We start from the raw sequence: 16,386 nt of genomic DNA, 5'->3' as shown, positions 1-16,386 counted from the left end.
ACTCTAGTATGTGCTCTGTGTCAAAAGTCTCAGATTAGGTAGGCTTTGGGTCGACCCACTGCCTTTGGCACCACAGCGCTGAGCGGCACTCTAGATCACCAGCTGCTTGCAGCACTCGAGGAGACACTCACTCCTCATAACGTCACTGGTTTCCAGGTAAGCTGTCACTTGAGGTTAATTGATCAATATTGAGTAAATAGCTATTTTGTTAATTCTGTGACATTAAATAAAGTAGCTAAGGCAGGACCAGGTGTTCCATACATTAACGTTAACTAAATTGGCTAGCTATTTAACGTTAGCTAGCTAGCTGTTCCCATGGGTGCCGAAAAAACCTGTTCATCAGGACCGGGAACCAATTGACGCGACCTGATAATTAAAACAGGTAATAAGGCAGTTTCAGAAATTTGTGTTTCTCCGATGCTCTTCGGGACACGAGGGGCTGCGAGTCAAGCTGCCACTAACGTTAGCTCAGTCAGCTTGTTTAGGTGCTCAGCTTGTTTTTAGCTTAGTTTCAGCGTTCATCGTTCACAAGGTTTTGGCCAGGAGCCTAATTATCCGCAGAGGTCTCCTCCTCTTCAAAACAAACAGACCTAGTAATTAAAACTTAAGATCCAGACGTCTGATGACTAAAATCCTTCATTCGGTTAACAGATATAGTTAAATATAGTTAACCAAGATCTAAAAAGTGACGTGATCGTGACTTGAAACAGTAAGAAAGTATAGTCGGCTGGAAATGTTTTAATGTCAGCCAGTGCTATGGAAAACTCCGGTAAAACGCAACTAAGCTTTTCTCTTGTCATTAACTTGAATCATGTCTCCGTTTTGGGTCATCAGGTGGGCACCCTCCTTCCTTGGTGTTTCATTGATAGGCCCATGACACCTCCAAAGGGCTCAATGGTGACACCTGGCATCCCAGGTGCACCCCCCCCCCTCCGTTTTTACCCCTCTTGCTGGCTGATGGTCATCTTGTCGCTCAGTTATTATCCTTTCTTTTCAGCCAGAGCCAGTTGCTGCTTCACTCTGCAGCCTATGCCAGTGACTTGATAGCCTGTCGGAGAGCCCATACTCAGACTCCCATCCCTTTCACCAGCCTGGTGGTTGACATGGCCACAAAAACCCTGCGGCCGACCTCCACAGGGAGCACCTGTGTTCTCCAGCCCTTTTGTTTTGCTTCAGTTGCTAGATCGGAGTACTTCAACTTTTTGCGTTTGTATGCTTCACCAACTGTATCCTCCCATGGCACCGTCAGTACTATGATGAACAGGGCCTTTTGTGAGCCTGAACACAGGATCAGATCCAGCCTGAGACTAATGGTATCCATTATGTCCAATAGTGCACTTTAGAAAAGCTCTTGCAGGGGAATCACAAACAAAGGCCTTAATTTTAACCTGTGCACAGTGCCTTGATGAAGTATACCATTTTGCTGGAGAGCCTTGATTTCTTGGACCAAGTCCTGCATATAGTCCTCGACTGGCTTGGAAAGTAGTGTCCGGGCGTCTTTGGGGAGGTGAGACTCAAGTTTTCTGAGAACACTGTGAAGTTCATTTAAATTTCATTGTGTTTATTTTGTGTCCGTGGCCCAGTCAGCTAAGTCTTTGGCTAAATTTGGAACTTCATCTTCCAAATCAGATTCTGTAGCTACAAGCTCTGGTTCAGAGCCACTGGAATCAGGACTCTCAGTATATCCAAAATCAGCTCCATCACCCTCATAGTCAGTTGACACCCTTTCTATGGAAGCAGCAAAACCCTCATGTGTCACAAAGATACTGTGTGTAGAACACCCATCGAATGCAGATGTGTCAGATCCCTTGTGTACCAAAGTATCATAACCCTCATGTGCAAAAGATCCCTCCCGTCCACCATCAGTTGAGTTCAATGTAGCTAAAGCATCAATTTTTGCCTCTTTCCCTCCATTTTTGCAAATAGTTGGAATCCATGAGGCTTTGAGTACCAGTTAAATTACTGCAATGTAAAATTAAGTTGAGTTAGAAGCATTAAACATAAACAAATCACATTAGTGTTTTATGTATATATATCTTAATCTAAATATCTTATCATCACTGAGGAAAGAGTGATTGGCCATCAAGGGTATGATATATATCTTTAAGCATAACTGTAATTGTAGTATGAAATACTGTACACGACCAAGGATAAACATAGGGTATCTCTACATTGTTTGTATGTTGCGCATCACACTTTGTTGTATTCACTCCCTCCCCCATCCAATCTGTATGCAGCCCCCCTCAGGTCAAATTCACAAACAACAGCGCTAATAGCCACACGCAGTTAGAGTGAAATTATTAGCATCTTCGAAGAGTTGGTGGTAACTAAAGCGCATTTAGAAGGGGCATCACACCCACATCCCAGTGATCATGGCAGCCAGGCGAAGCAATAACACATCACAGTACATCATATGCGCACAGGTGGCACAGAGACAGTACAATACCAGATATTCACCATGAGGGACGGAAACTGGAAAACAACATAAAACCTGCTGCTGTGAGAAATAGAGATGGTGGTTACCCACTGTAACATTCCAGCATGGAGCAGAGTAGGAGAGAAAACAGCTCTCCATGCGCCGAGAAGCATGAGGGAGAGCACACAGTAAAAGTACCCCAAATAACAATCACTCCATTCATGAGTCATAGAAAGATAACACATCCCGCAGAAAGAAACAAATTAAAGAGCATGGGGAGTTATTAGATAATTAGAATGCTTATTCTGATTTGAAAGAGAACTTATTCTAATCATAAATTCTCTTTCAAATCAAACATCTCTTTCCACTTGAGTATTGTTCTTGCAACTGCAATTACTGCTTAACCATGTCATGTGATAAGTTTTATTCTAATTATAAGTATTCTAATTACTTCAGTACACCTTAAGAACAAATATTACTGGGACCACTACAGAAAATTACAGATGATTACAATTGCACTCAGCTGCAAAACTTTGTTGCTGTGTTTGCGCTGTAATATCATTAGCACAATATCTTTTGTGAATCTGACCTTAAGACGGGGCAGGTAGTGGTTGCAAATGATGTGCAATTCATGGTGCTATTCATTCTTTGTTGAATTCGCCCCACAGTGTATAGTTCCAGCATGCTGATGTGCCATGTCACATGTGCCATGGGAACATCTGTTTGGCATGCACCCAGCGCTGAAACGTCGTCATAATCAGCAAGCTCAGAGACACTGCTGGAATCATAGATGCCATAAATCCCAGTAGCTGTTGGCTGCGGCTTGAGTTAACGTGCTTGGGTGCAACTCTATGCTTAACCGTTCCTTTAACATCGAGATCAGCTGCTGTACTGGAGAGAATGAAATCAGCCATTCTGTGCACCTCGTCCAGCAACCCGGCTGCATTATCCTTCACCAGAGCCTCGTGCAGGTCCCATAACTTCTCAACCTGGTAAGCCTGCAGCATGGAGGCCGTATTCAGCGCACGAGCAGTCAGCCCCTGGGTACGGTATATTTTCTCCAGCTGAGCAGCGGAAAATCTACACTGCCTACTGGGGAGTGTGGATTTGCCACTGGCCGAGTTGGGCTTAGGCGCCAGGTAGATGGCCAGCATCTTGTCCATCGGAGGGATGTTGGTTAATCCATACCCTCTAGGTCCAAGAACTGAGAAAACAGCAGAGAGAGCGGAGCCTTGGGGGATGCCCTGGACTGTGAGAGCTCCAGTGTAAAGTCGGCACCAATCAATTAAAGCCGGGGTGGGGTGGTCCATCTCAGTCAGAAGATTTCCCGCACCGAGGACCAGGTTATGCCTCTCTCTCCATCCTCCTCTACTCCGGCTTCAGCATCCCCCTCTGAGAAACCTACTGAAGTGGCAAGAGACTGCTCATTATCTGACAGTACACCTAGTGGTACAGTATCTATGGCAACAGTAAAGTCCTCCATTCCAAACTCAGCTGTAGGGAGGATACTGTCCATCTGATCCCCCCCACAACTGTCACACTCCATGCTTCCATAGTACACACAGTCACATTCCAACTCCGTAAGGGACTCTGCGACATTCAGACAGCAGAGGGTCCCCTGCAGCAGCTGAGCCTCCCAGCACCTTCATCAGAAAAGCCACACGTCTCTCCAGGGTTGTCCTCCGGAGTTGGCAACAGTGCGCACAGGACTCTGGGCTAGCAAGTGCAGCCTTAGCATGCAGCATGCCAAGACAAACTGGGCAAGCATCATGTGTATCCCACTCAGAGAGGGAGAACCCACACATGCTCGGGCATGGGCGAAACTTGGGTCTCCTAGCTACGCTAGCCTTGCTAGACCTGCCAGGAGAGTGCTTTTTCTTTTCTGGAGCCATTCCTTCCTTCGCAGGTTAGCTAGCTAAACAGGTGAGTTGTTAGCCATGCTAAACAGGTGTGGGAACAGGGTATTTGTTAGTGAGGCTAAACAAATATCCGTTAGCTGCGTCAAATGGTAGGGAGTGCAGCTCGCTAGCAAGCTAAACAAGCACAACGCAGAAACAAGCCTTGATAGCAACGCCCTGGGTAGGGAGCAAGCTCACCTCAAGTCAGACAGTTCAATCGCTAGCAAGTGTTGTGATCAAGTTAAGCAAGGTGAAGTGCAAAAATATCATAGAGAAGAGACTGTCAGGATGTTTATTGCCCCAGGGGAAGGCAGGACTTCTTTACCTTAAAGGGACAGTTCACCCCAAAATCAAAAATACATATTTTTCCTCTTACCTGTAATGATTTATCCATCTATTCTGTTTTGGTATGAGTTGCCGAGTTTTGGAGATGTCGGTCGTAGAGATGTCTTTTATATATATATATATATACACACAATGGGACTACGTGGCACCCAGCTTGTGGTGCTCAAAGTGCCATAAAAATACCTTAAAAAAAAACTCAACAGCAATGTCTCTTTCCAGAAATCATGACCCGGTTACTCAAAATAATCCACAGACCTTGTTGTGAGCAGTTTCAGGTAAGAACTATCAGTAGAAAGAACATAGTTCCTACCTGAAACTGCTCACAACAACAATCAAATGTATTTTTTTGGCGCTTTGAGCACCACAAGCCGAGTGCAATATAGTCCCATTATATTGAAGACATCACTACTACCAATATATCCAAACTCTGCAACTCACACCAGAATAATTCTAGATGGATAAATATCACTACAGGTAAGATGAAAAATATGTATTTTTGATTTAGGGGTGAACTGTCCCTTTAAGGTAAATTCGGCATGGATGAGTGGATGGATGGTCTTTTCGTCGATGTTAAGCATTGTTTTGTTGGCAATCTATTGTGAAGGTTTCAGACAGAAGGGAAACAACAGGGAAATAAAGGGACAGTCAACAAGAGAGCGAGAGAGAGAGAGAGCCGCAAACAGCTGTTTCTACGCACCTCCCCCTGCTTCTCTGTTTGGGTAGTGAAGCGTAACATGACAGACAGGCTGAGAGATAACAGAGCAGGAGGGTTTCCTTCTATCTCATACAAATCGTCATATCTTAATAGTCTAACCTGCAATATTTGTCTCCTATAAATTCACACTGAATTGATTCTCAAAAATACGGAACAAAAGTGTGTCCCGTATCAGTTCAATATGGAACTCATCTTTTGGTTTCATCCGACTGATTTTGGCAAATGTAACACTATCTCTGACAGTGAGTTTGTCTGGGGATGTTGGTTTGTAAACTTCCCTAAATACAATAAAGAGTAGGACAGAGCTGTTAATGTTACCCATACACTCTGATATGCTAGCATCCAGGACCGGCTCTCACACGGTTGCAAAATACTACACAGTGAATGTGCTTATCACAACGGCGCTAGCAGAGTAGCAGGAAACACAAAGGAATTGGACCCAATTGCAGACAGAGGCAGAGATGATGAAGGTCAATGATTTAATTAAAAAAATAAAGGCTTACATGGAAAATAAGGCAGGCAGAAGTCAGAACCAGGGAAGCAGTCCAAAAGGCAAACAAATCCAAAACAGCAGCCAGAAATCCAAAGTCCCACAAATCAGGCAGATAGTCCAAAAACAGAGGTAGTAAGTCAGAAACATAAGAAACACTGAGAAAAGGCCTGGAACGCAAGGCACAGAAACCAAGAGGAACTGACAACAAAACAGGGGAAACACTGACTAAATACACAGTGAGGGAAAGACAACTAGACACAGGTGAAATATAACTAGACACAGATGAAACTAATCAGGGCGGGCAGACAATCAATGCTGAAGGGGAAAACAAACAAAGACAGGATGTAAAGCTACAAGACATATGAGGGAGAACTAAACCAAAAATAAATAAAATAAAACAGGAAATAACTACACAAACCCAAAACCATGACAGTACTATCTTGAACATGGCTTTTTTTCTAACATAACATGTAAAACCACAAAATGTCGTTAGTTAATGAAATGCTCCTTGGCCTTGGAAGTGATGCTGGGTTAGGTTACTACATGAAGGTATTAAGCTAGTTAGCCAGGCAAGCTAACGATTGCAGAGCAGATAAACACACTATTTAATCCATTCCTTACAATTTTGCTCTACTGTTTTTGGTTTTGGAAAGGAAAAAAAAAAGAAGGAACCCCCCCTCCAAACTCTTTAAATACCAAGTATTGCATTTATTACGGCCTCATGGACATCGCTTCAACATGTGGAGAATTCCAAGGCTTTCCTAAAATATCTCACAAGATGCAATAAATGCCAAACAAAAAACTTTTATTAAAAAGTGAGATTAAAGCAAGCTTCTTATTTTCAAAGTTGTTTTTTTTCCGCATGGCTACTTTTATAAATTTGTAGTCCAGCGTGTTTCAGCCTGGCCTTCATCAAGGAGCATCTGTGCATATCCATGCAGTATAATAACCTCACCAATCTTAATCAATGATACGACAACCGCCCACTGATCGTCTTTTGCTTTATCGAAACACTCACCCCAGTGCTCGTGTTTTTGTGTCTCTCCCAGTGAGCAGGCGGACTGACAGAGGGGTGTTACAGTGAGACAGGGGCCCAACAGATGCTGTGGGATCCCTTACAAAACAAGAGAGAAAGAGGCAACGCTCCTGTGGTCTGATTAGAGCAGCCACAGGGGAACACAGCGAGGAGACTTAATTAAAACTCATCTAGATGGAAAACGCAATGAAAAAATGTCATTTTGTTCAGGGTGCTGGCAGCTCCAGGGTTATAGAAGATATGTGTACCTAATCACAGTGTTGGGGGGGGGGTGAGCTCAGTAGCCAACTGACTAATGTAGATTGAAAAATGATCACAATTAGCATGTGCTGTGGCTGCCTGGGTTACAGCCAAATGCAAACACAGTTACGCTTCAGTGGACAAAAAACATATTTCTTTCTATTTCTTACTCTTCTCTCTTGCCCCTCCTCTCACTCCCTGTGGGCACGACTCTGATCAAAGTAAACACATATTAAGACATTCTGTTGGCTGTAACAACAGTTAGAGCACACCTCTACCACAATGGAGAAGTCTCTTCCCTGTGCACCTCACCCATTTTTCCTTTTCATCCCGCTCTCTGGCCAGGCATCTAAATGACAGCACACGACTGCAATGGAGCCCATCTCAAACACCCATTAAAAATAATGAGATGGCCATTTTCACCGCCTGTTACTTGAAAACAATCCATATCACACAGGGTGCCCCTGGCAGAGACTGAGGCGGAGCCAAGCAGAAGGCAACAATTGCTGAGAGTAGATTTACTTAATAACCTCTTGTTGTCCTTGGTCGGACTGCTGAGGTGGTCTCCTGTAGTAAACCTATCCAAAAGACAGAGGGCTGCTGGGTACAGTAAACATTTCACATACTACTAGAAGATACTTAAACAACATATCTGACTTAGCCGCTGAGAAATATTTGGCACGGCTGTTTTTGTTTGTTATTCTCCACTTATATACACTGAATGTCACAGTGTTTGTAATGGCTTCTTTTAGATTCATATTCATAATACAGTATTTGCATGCATCAGGCAAACATATGGTGTTTATAATGGCTAGAGAACAAATTGTAGCATTAATGCAGTAGAATGAGACTTTCTTTCAGGGCTGTTTTTTTATGATAAGTAAAGCCATATGTCTTTGTCAGTCTGAAATTACAATGGCTGTCTGCATGCACAGCATAACATCACAATAATGAAATTGTTTACTAATCACTTGCTGGTTCTCGGGAAAATTACAGTGTTTTATAATGAAAATGAAAGAAATCACCTATGATTCCTTCCGTGCTCAAATACAAGGAGGGATGTCATTAACATCTGTCTGTGTGTGCGTTTGATGTGCTAAGGGGAACGTCATCTCACCAAGACCTTGAATAACTAACAGGATTTGTATGTATTTTCAAGATTGCTTGCTGACTTCAGTAACAGTAACCATAGTGTATTTCAATAATTCATTTAATTGATCCCATGAAAAATAAGCCTTTATCTCACAAACAGAACTGTGTTGAAGCTGTGGGTGTGGAGGCAGAGTTACACGTTTACCCTTTATATGTCATGGGGATTCATTTATAGTTCAATGTGTAATCAACCCATAAATTATCACTGCTATAACACCACATGTAGTGTATGTGTCTTGCAATATTGGTGGTATTGTGCATTCATTATATACTACATTCTCTTATTCACCTTGTGATAGAGAGAGCCATTCTGCCGTCAATATGTACAGTAGGAGAAAAACAAAGCAGCTAATGCACACCAATTGCAGTTCTTGAGGTCTCTACACAGCCCTGATATGTAGTTTAATTTTTGGCGTACATCAACTATGGTCAGACATACTATGAGGGGTTCAGTCTGCTTCAAACAAACTATCCTCTGAACATGGCGATTCCACTGGAAATAATTGATTTCACCGTTTTAAATCCTGGTATCTCTAGGCTTTAAGGGGGCACACACATCTCCCAGAAGGCATTTTGGAGTTGCGCTAGGGTTGTACATACAAAAAGTGTCAGAAATAGTGTTGTAAAGAATTAAACAGAGAGATTGAGAGATAAGTTCACACCCTGCTTACTTTCTGACCACCACACACTTGGTCAGTTGCTGTGTGAAATGGGTATGCTTGTCAGATTGTCATTTACAGGAAGTTACTGCACCCTACCAAGAAATAATTCCACCACTTAACTCCCTGTAAAACCACAACTTGTATTTTTTCCATTTCTGTTTGTGTACAAAACAAATGGGACACAAAATATTCATTAGTGAGGTAGGCAAATTTGTTTTATCTTTGGAAAGAGCCAGGCTAGCTGTTTCCCCCAGCTTTCAGTTTTTATGCTAAGCTAAGCTAATCGTCTTCTGGCGGAGGTATTTAACTCTCGGCAAGATAATTCAAAGTTGTCAAGCCGGATGCTGTGTGTAAATTCATTTTCAAACAAAAAAAAAGAAGAAATAATGTTGCTTCTCTGCCCCGTGGTTCAGGAGTGGTTAGTGCTTTCTGCATGTTTTTTTCAACATCTCCATTCTAAAATAAGACTTCCATTTTTTCTGGCTAGACACTTATAGGTCAGTTCTGCACCAGCTCATCAGCTTCACGCTGGAGTTCTTCCATGTCCCACACTGCATAAAGACGCTGATCACAAGGTACTTCAGTGACCTGCAACTTTACAAGATTTCATAACTGGGTGGAAACAGATGTAAGTGGGAATAGCAGTGGGATATTTCATCTCCCCAGTGCTGTTTGTAACAGCCTTTGAAGTCATACTGATTGGAGCGAGGCAGATGGTAGATGTGTGGTTTCAGCCAGGCCAGATAAAGTCTCCATTAAGGGGCTACAACGATGACCTGATGAGCATCCACCAAACTGCAACTTGTGATTACTGAAGAGGTTGATGAGCTGATGGTCTGAGAGAGAATGAAGATCAAGCCAAATCAAGCAGCTTGTCAATCCAGAAAGGGGTAAGGTATGACTGCTTCTTATTTGTGGAAGCTGAGAGGAAACCAACACTGGCAGGGCAGCCAATTAGAAGCCTAAGCAGAGGAAAAGAGTATACAGCAGGTCTTTCTGACAGGTCAATGTAACAGACAGTCCGGAGGCATGTGCTATCCTTTGTGACTAATAAATAAATTTGATGTTCACATGGGATGCTGTTCTGAACACTTTTTTGAGAGACCACAGGGATAGCCAAATGACTCTCAATTCATGAAGAGAGATTGTCACTACCACACTGGCAAAAGATAAGTGATTTTGTAGGAAAGTGTGGAAAAGTATGAGGGATCGCCATGTTGGATAATGACATTGTTCCGGTAACACTAGTTGACTTCTTGCTTATTCACATGATATTTTTTTGTACACCCACTGTCGTGTCAGAGAATTTTGCAACGGACAGCGCGTTGAGCATAAATGCCTTGGTGTATGCTTGCAGCTCTGCGGAGGCTTGCTCCATGGTGTCTCACATGGTTACAAACAAAGCTGTACTGCTCTATAGATAAGTGTTCTCTGACCTTCTTGTGAGAAAGGAGAGAAAGACATGTTAATTAATAATAACATTAAAAAGGATACATTCCCTCTGTCTATATAATATGCGTTAATAGCTTAATCCTTGATAGTTAATATATTTTACCAACCTGTCCAAGAGCAGTGACGTGACATCTGTGTCACCACCTCAGTCCCTTCTCTCAGCCCTCTCCAACAAGGAAAAGCTAAAGCTACACCATGTGGTGGTTTTGGTGTATCACTTCCTGGTTTATTTTGTAGTAGTCTCCTTCCCTTGTGTGTCTTGTGTTTTTACTTCCTGTCTGTGTTTTCCCTCCAGTTTTGATTGTTGGTCCTCCCTTGATTGTTGGCACCTGTGTCTTGTTATCTCACCTCCCCTAGGGTATTTAGTCTTGGTCTTTTCTTTGTTTTGGGTTGGATCATCGTTGTACACATGGTGTTGTTCCTGCCAAGCCTTGACTGTAAGTTTGTATTGGATTCTTTGTTCTCCCGTGGACCTTGTTTGGAATTTTGGATTTGTGATTTTGGATTTTGGATTTTGGCTGCTCCTTTGTGAACTGTGTTTTCCACCTTGGACTCACTCCCCTGCTTTCACCTCTACCTGTACATGCCTGCATTCCACCCCACAATAAACTTGGTAGTCATCCAGCTACTTCACCCTGAGACTGCTTCCTTGTCATCTGCTTTTGGGTCCACATACCTCCATATAGCACCTCGCCTTACGACACACCAATGGTTATCCATGTTTGTCTTCACCATCGATCACTTTCTTTTTTTTGACAGTAATCTTTTCTCTGAACACCAAGTTTCTTTTTTATCTGGAACATCAGAAATTTTTCAATGACGCTTCTTAAGTTTTACTCCTAGTTGTTGTAGCCTACTTCGTCGCTACGGTTGCTCCAGAGCCATGTAGGGAGAGAGTTGAATCTACGTTCAGTTTCAATTCAAGTGGCTTTATTGGCGCGACTGCATACAATACAAAGTTGCCAAAGCATATTAACACAAACTATACAATCATAATAAACAAAATGAACAATAAACTATTTTTATAACTTTTACAACAACAATATAACTTTTTTTTTTTTTTTTTTTTTTTACAGCAATGGCGGCTCGCGGAGCTCTCTACATGGCTCTGAATTGCTCCCCACTTCCCTTCAGGCAAACCAATCATTGCTGGTTGGCACATTAACCAGCACATTATTATTATTATTATCATTATTATTATTATAAACACATTATTACCGGTGCGCCAGGAAGCGCGGGAATGTCGCCACAGACAACAGATTTAAAAACTCTGGTATACTGCCAAATGCAGAAGGATTTACCTGGCAGTGATAGGCTTAATCAGCATTGTGTGACCTCATTTGGCAAGGGCTTGAATGTAACAGACGTTCATTTATATTTAAAAGTCCTGGATTCTAGCTTTAATGTAGAGTGAGCAGGAGACTGTGGAAAAAGCTCTCGGTGTAACTACCTTGGCAAAATAAAGGTTACTTGTTTTTAAAACAAACAATACCCAATGTAAAATATGTATAACACAACAGGAGGGAAAGAATCAGAAAGCCAAAAAAAAATTGGCTGTAAGTGAATGTGATTTTGATCACATTTTTCTTGAAACATAAACATTATTCAACATTCCTTGGACAGCATTTCAAACAAGTTGCTTAAAGAGATCAGCAGTTGTTAAAGTTGGCAAAAACATTTATCCACATAAACAGCTCACTGACTGCTGGAATGAGCCCCTCTCTCCTGTCAGGTTGGACTAACCTGGATCCCTATGCTCTCAATTAGAGAACAGTCTCCATGCTGTCATGTTTAGCCAGGGCACTACCTTTGAATATTTCATTCAGGCTTTAGAGGTATCCACATAACAGAGAGTGCAATTATGAACAACCAGCTTGCTAGTGACTGTGACTGAGGAGATTGTTCCATGTAGTTTCTCCTCAATCTTTGTTCAGGTTTAGTATTATTATTATTATTATTATTAGTAGTAGTAGTAGTAGTAGTAGTAAAAGTAGTAGTATATTCGCTCTACATTTGTCCTAAATAAAATAGCATTAATGGTATTAACATCTACCTGTTTAAAGATTTCCATTCTATTTCCAAACAAATTACAACTCTGCCCAACAAAGCTGTAAGGGAGGAAGACGCTGAGGAAAAACAGAGGAGGAAAATCCATTTGTAAGGGAGTTGGTATTGAATTGTGCAAACAGCTGTGCCTGGTCGTGCTGAACACAAAAGAAAAGAATAGCCCCGTCTTTAACAAAATGAAAGCAATTCCCAGCACATTTCCCCTGGGTTTTGATCAAGAGACACCGCTGTTCTGAACAACTTGACTTTGCGTGTGTACCTTGCCTGAGAGAGTAAGATAGATAGAGAGAAAGAGAGATAGAGAAAGAAAGAGAGAGAGGAGGAGGAAGATGGGGGGTAAGGCTAACAATGTTGAATGGCTAAAACAAAGACAGGCAAAGCCAACTAAATGAGCACCACAGGGGAAGGCAGGACTGTCTGGAGATGATAGTGACATGCTGAAATGAAACATTTTCCAAGCAGCATACATTAGGAAGCGTTCTGTGTAATGCCCTTGGTTAATATGGCTATGTTGTTCGCCCTAGTGCCTCTTCAACAAGTGAATTAAACATGCTAATCTCCACCCTGCAATTTACCAGAATGGCCACGTGTATAGTCGGACTGACGGGTGACATCAGTGTGTGTGTGTTTAACTGTGTCTAACGAAGCAGTAAAACGGGAGATGCCCAGTTGGCAGGTTGCCTCCCTTCCAACAAATTAAGATCAACAGGCTGATGTCCTACCAGCTGGCCCTATCAGCACACACACATACACACACTTGCGTTATGTGTCCTGTGAGTGTACAAACCGCATAGCCTCCCGTGCCTTTTGAAATCTCCCACACTAGACTAGAAATACAGGCTGTTCCTTTATCAAGGAGCACGCAGGGAGATGAATGGCTGATCACAGTGACCACTCCACTGAGGCTATTATGCTCCCGCCGACTCGTTGTCAGCATATGACTTCGTGGGGAAAATTGTCACTCCGCAACATGCTTTTCATTTGTTTTATTTTGATGGGAGCCGAGACACCCTGTTGAAAATGATGGAAACAGTGTGAAATCACAGATTAAGTCCAAGTAAAAACGCCTGTGGATGAAAAAGATAGAAATCCCTGCTGCCAAAAGGAACAAAGGCACAGAGAAAATTACAATATGTACCATACCAGCAGCTTGAGGGATTATAAGATTGATCAACATTTTCCTGTTCTGTAGGCTATTAGTAGTGATATATTAATGAGAAAATTAGTTTTTTGTGCTGAATTGTGCTGCACTGTGCTGTGTGAGGTAAACAGGTTTCGCTGTTTGTTCTTGACGAAGAATTACACAATTTTCATTAACAGTTGAAGCAGCATTATTTTATATATCATGTGGTAGATATACATTAGTAAGGTGTGGTTCTACTAGGAGCCTCTAGAACAGATTCAATGTTCCTTGTCATTGATTCTCCAACTCTTTAGACCTCTGCTGGAGGGACGAACACCATTTTTCCAAAAGATATCCCTTTATTTAGTGTTTTGATGATGGTTGTGGGGAGCGATTTTTAACACTCTGGACCAAAATCTCCCTTCTGGATTGAGATTTGATGACTGCGAAAGCCATAGCATTATTTCACATAATTTTCATACTAATCAAACCATTCAGTGAAGGTTTTGTGGAGATGACTTTGCTAGGTATGTGTTACTGAAAAGGAGAAGAAAACTGAGCCTTTCTTTAACTTGCTTAATGTCAGTTCTTGCAAACTCCAATTTGTATTTCCATAGCAGCTGCCAGAGTCGTGTACTAGATATACTATATTTTATTATTATTATTATTATGTTACTTTTTTTTCTCATACATACTACTTATTGATTTACAGAATTATTATTAATTACATTATCTTAACTGTTAAACAATAGTGATGAGGTGGGGGCCAGACTGGGTTGGCTGCGGGGGGGTGGCGCTGGCTTCCCGCCTGGCCCCCTGGCTGCTCGGTGTGTGCTCCGGTGATGGCAGGCGGGGATGGGGGTTGGTGGCGCTTTCCTCCCTTCCTCTTCAAGGAAAAAACAACAAAAAAAACAAACCTGCCTCCCACTGGGGCTTCCGGTTGTGTTGCTGGGGGGCCGAGCGGGGGAGCCTGTTGCTTCTCCGGTGTCCTGGACTAGCCTCACTCCTCATTGCTGTATTATTGTAATTATAATAATGGTTATTGTCATTATATTATAATATAAAATATTCTCAACATGAAACTATTCATAAAATCAATCTTAACATTTGATCGTGTTGTCAGTTATAGTTGACTAATGTATGTAAACTTGCCACCGTAGGAACAGTAGTCTGGGTTCACCCTTTGGCACAGGTTGAGGAGCTTTGATATCTAGAAGGAGCTCAAAGTAGAAGTACAGTTGAGCTGGTTCAGTCGGATTACATATCCCATCTGGCCTGGAAACTCCCCAGAGCCAGAGGACATGACAGAATAGAAGAACGTTGGGTTTGAGTAGCCTAATGCCACAGTAACTGAATATTTTATATATTTGTGTGTCTGTGTTATAGAGAGAACGACTGTGTGAGTCATGGTCATGCATTCATACATGTTTGTATGTGTGAAGATGGGAAATGTGGAAAAAGTATAATAAAAGTAGGTTGTCAGTGTCACATTAACAGGTGATTATTTGCTGTGAAGCTTTTCCTTGTTGTGTTAAGGGTACAAGTAGAGGAAAGCTTTAATGTCCTCATTTCAATAATATTTCAGTCTGAATGTAAGTGAATCATTTAAGTGTCCATGAAAGAAATTAGAAAATTCCTCCAGCATTCCTCCTCAAATGAGAATTCAAATAATTCTTAATGAACTAGCAGTCTGCATTGCTTTTTTCATTTTACAATGTCAAATGATCATTTCTCTGGTGTTTTTGCACTGACCAGTGCTCAGAGCAATGACATGATGTGGCCAACATTGGTATTATGTACATGGTCACTATTGCTGCTTACCTACTACCTTGTGTATGCAACGAAGAATTTTTCCCAGAAAAGGCAGACCTGACACTGGTTGTTTACAATAGCACATTCACTACATAACATTTCATTAAACTACAGTGTATAGCTTAAATCAGACCAAAGAGGCCCAACAGCCCCAATGGGCACCAAATTAGCAAACTGCAAATGTAGAGTCATCATTTTGCCAAAATGTCGCCAAATACACTGCTTTTGCGTAGGACTATTGTCCCCCATATGTTGGTGGACCTTTGTGAAACATAACAAGCTTATGGATGGACAGACGAGAATATACTGCTGTTATACTGCTGGAGTGGTTAGAGAAGATCTGTTTGACATTTTGATACTTTGCTGTGAAAATGTACTCCCATTAATGGACATGAAGCTGCCCACAGACGCCGTGGGAACAGCCATCGTTCGAGTGAGTGTTCAAAACTCAAAACACAGACTTTGAGTGGAGTATCATTTAATGCATAATTGTGAAAATAGTACCATATCTGCTAGTAATCACTCATGTAACAGCTGTCAACACAGTTTATTTACCATTGGATGGCGACCTAGTGTCACATACTTACACTTGTGATGTGATGTGATGTCATCAGGGAGGGTCATGTCAGCTTGGGCTTGAGACTTAAACAGACTTAACAGAAGGTCTGCGTTACAAACTAGAGGTGTGGCTTTTGAGAGAAGTGGGTATGTAGGAGGCAGGAAGGGTCTAATGAAAGATTGAGTTGCGTGATGGAAAAAGTAGGATCCAACATTTTTGGAGCTTGACCCATACTACAGGATATCTCAGCCTCTGTTGCTTCGATTTTGACCATTCTTAATCTGTCTACTGTAGGTGTTGTGTGGATGGGTGTGTGTGTAATTTACAGTCATTGTTCCATGTTAAGCAAACAAACCAGTAATAATTTGACACATCACTCCCAGGTCCCAAGAGAATTTCTGTACATCTGACTCAAC

General features: G+C 41.9%; 1 protein-coding gene across 1 annotated transcript; it reads right to left on the bottom strand.

The window, feature by feature from the left end:
• Positions 1–3,023: 3,023 nt before the first annotated feature.
• Positions 3,024–6,270, bottom strand: LOC122875354. Its single transcript, XM_044194340.1, has 2 exons — positions 5,878–6,270; positions 3,024–3,820 (listed from the first exon to the last, which is right to left on the bottom strand). Exon 2 carries the CDS (start codon positions 3,724–3,726, stop codon positions 3,115–3,117), a length of 612 nt encoding a protein of 203 aa, XP_044050275.1. The 5' UTR covers positions 3,727–3,820; positions 5,878–6,270; the 3' UTR covers positions 3,024–3,114.
• Between the last annotated feature and the right edge of the window lie 10,116 nt (positions 6,271–16,386).

The sequence above is a fragment of the Siniperca chuatsi genome, linkage group LG4 (assembly GCF_020085105.1).
Source record: "Siniperca chuatsi isolate FFG_IHB_CAS linkage group LG4, ASM2008510v1, whole genome shotgun sequence".
Lineage (NCBI taxonomy): Eukaryota > Metazoa > Chordata > Actinopteri > Centrarchiformes > Sinipercidae > Siniperca > Siniperca chuatsi.
This window is presented reverse-complemented; position numbering and strand designations above follow the sequence as displayed.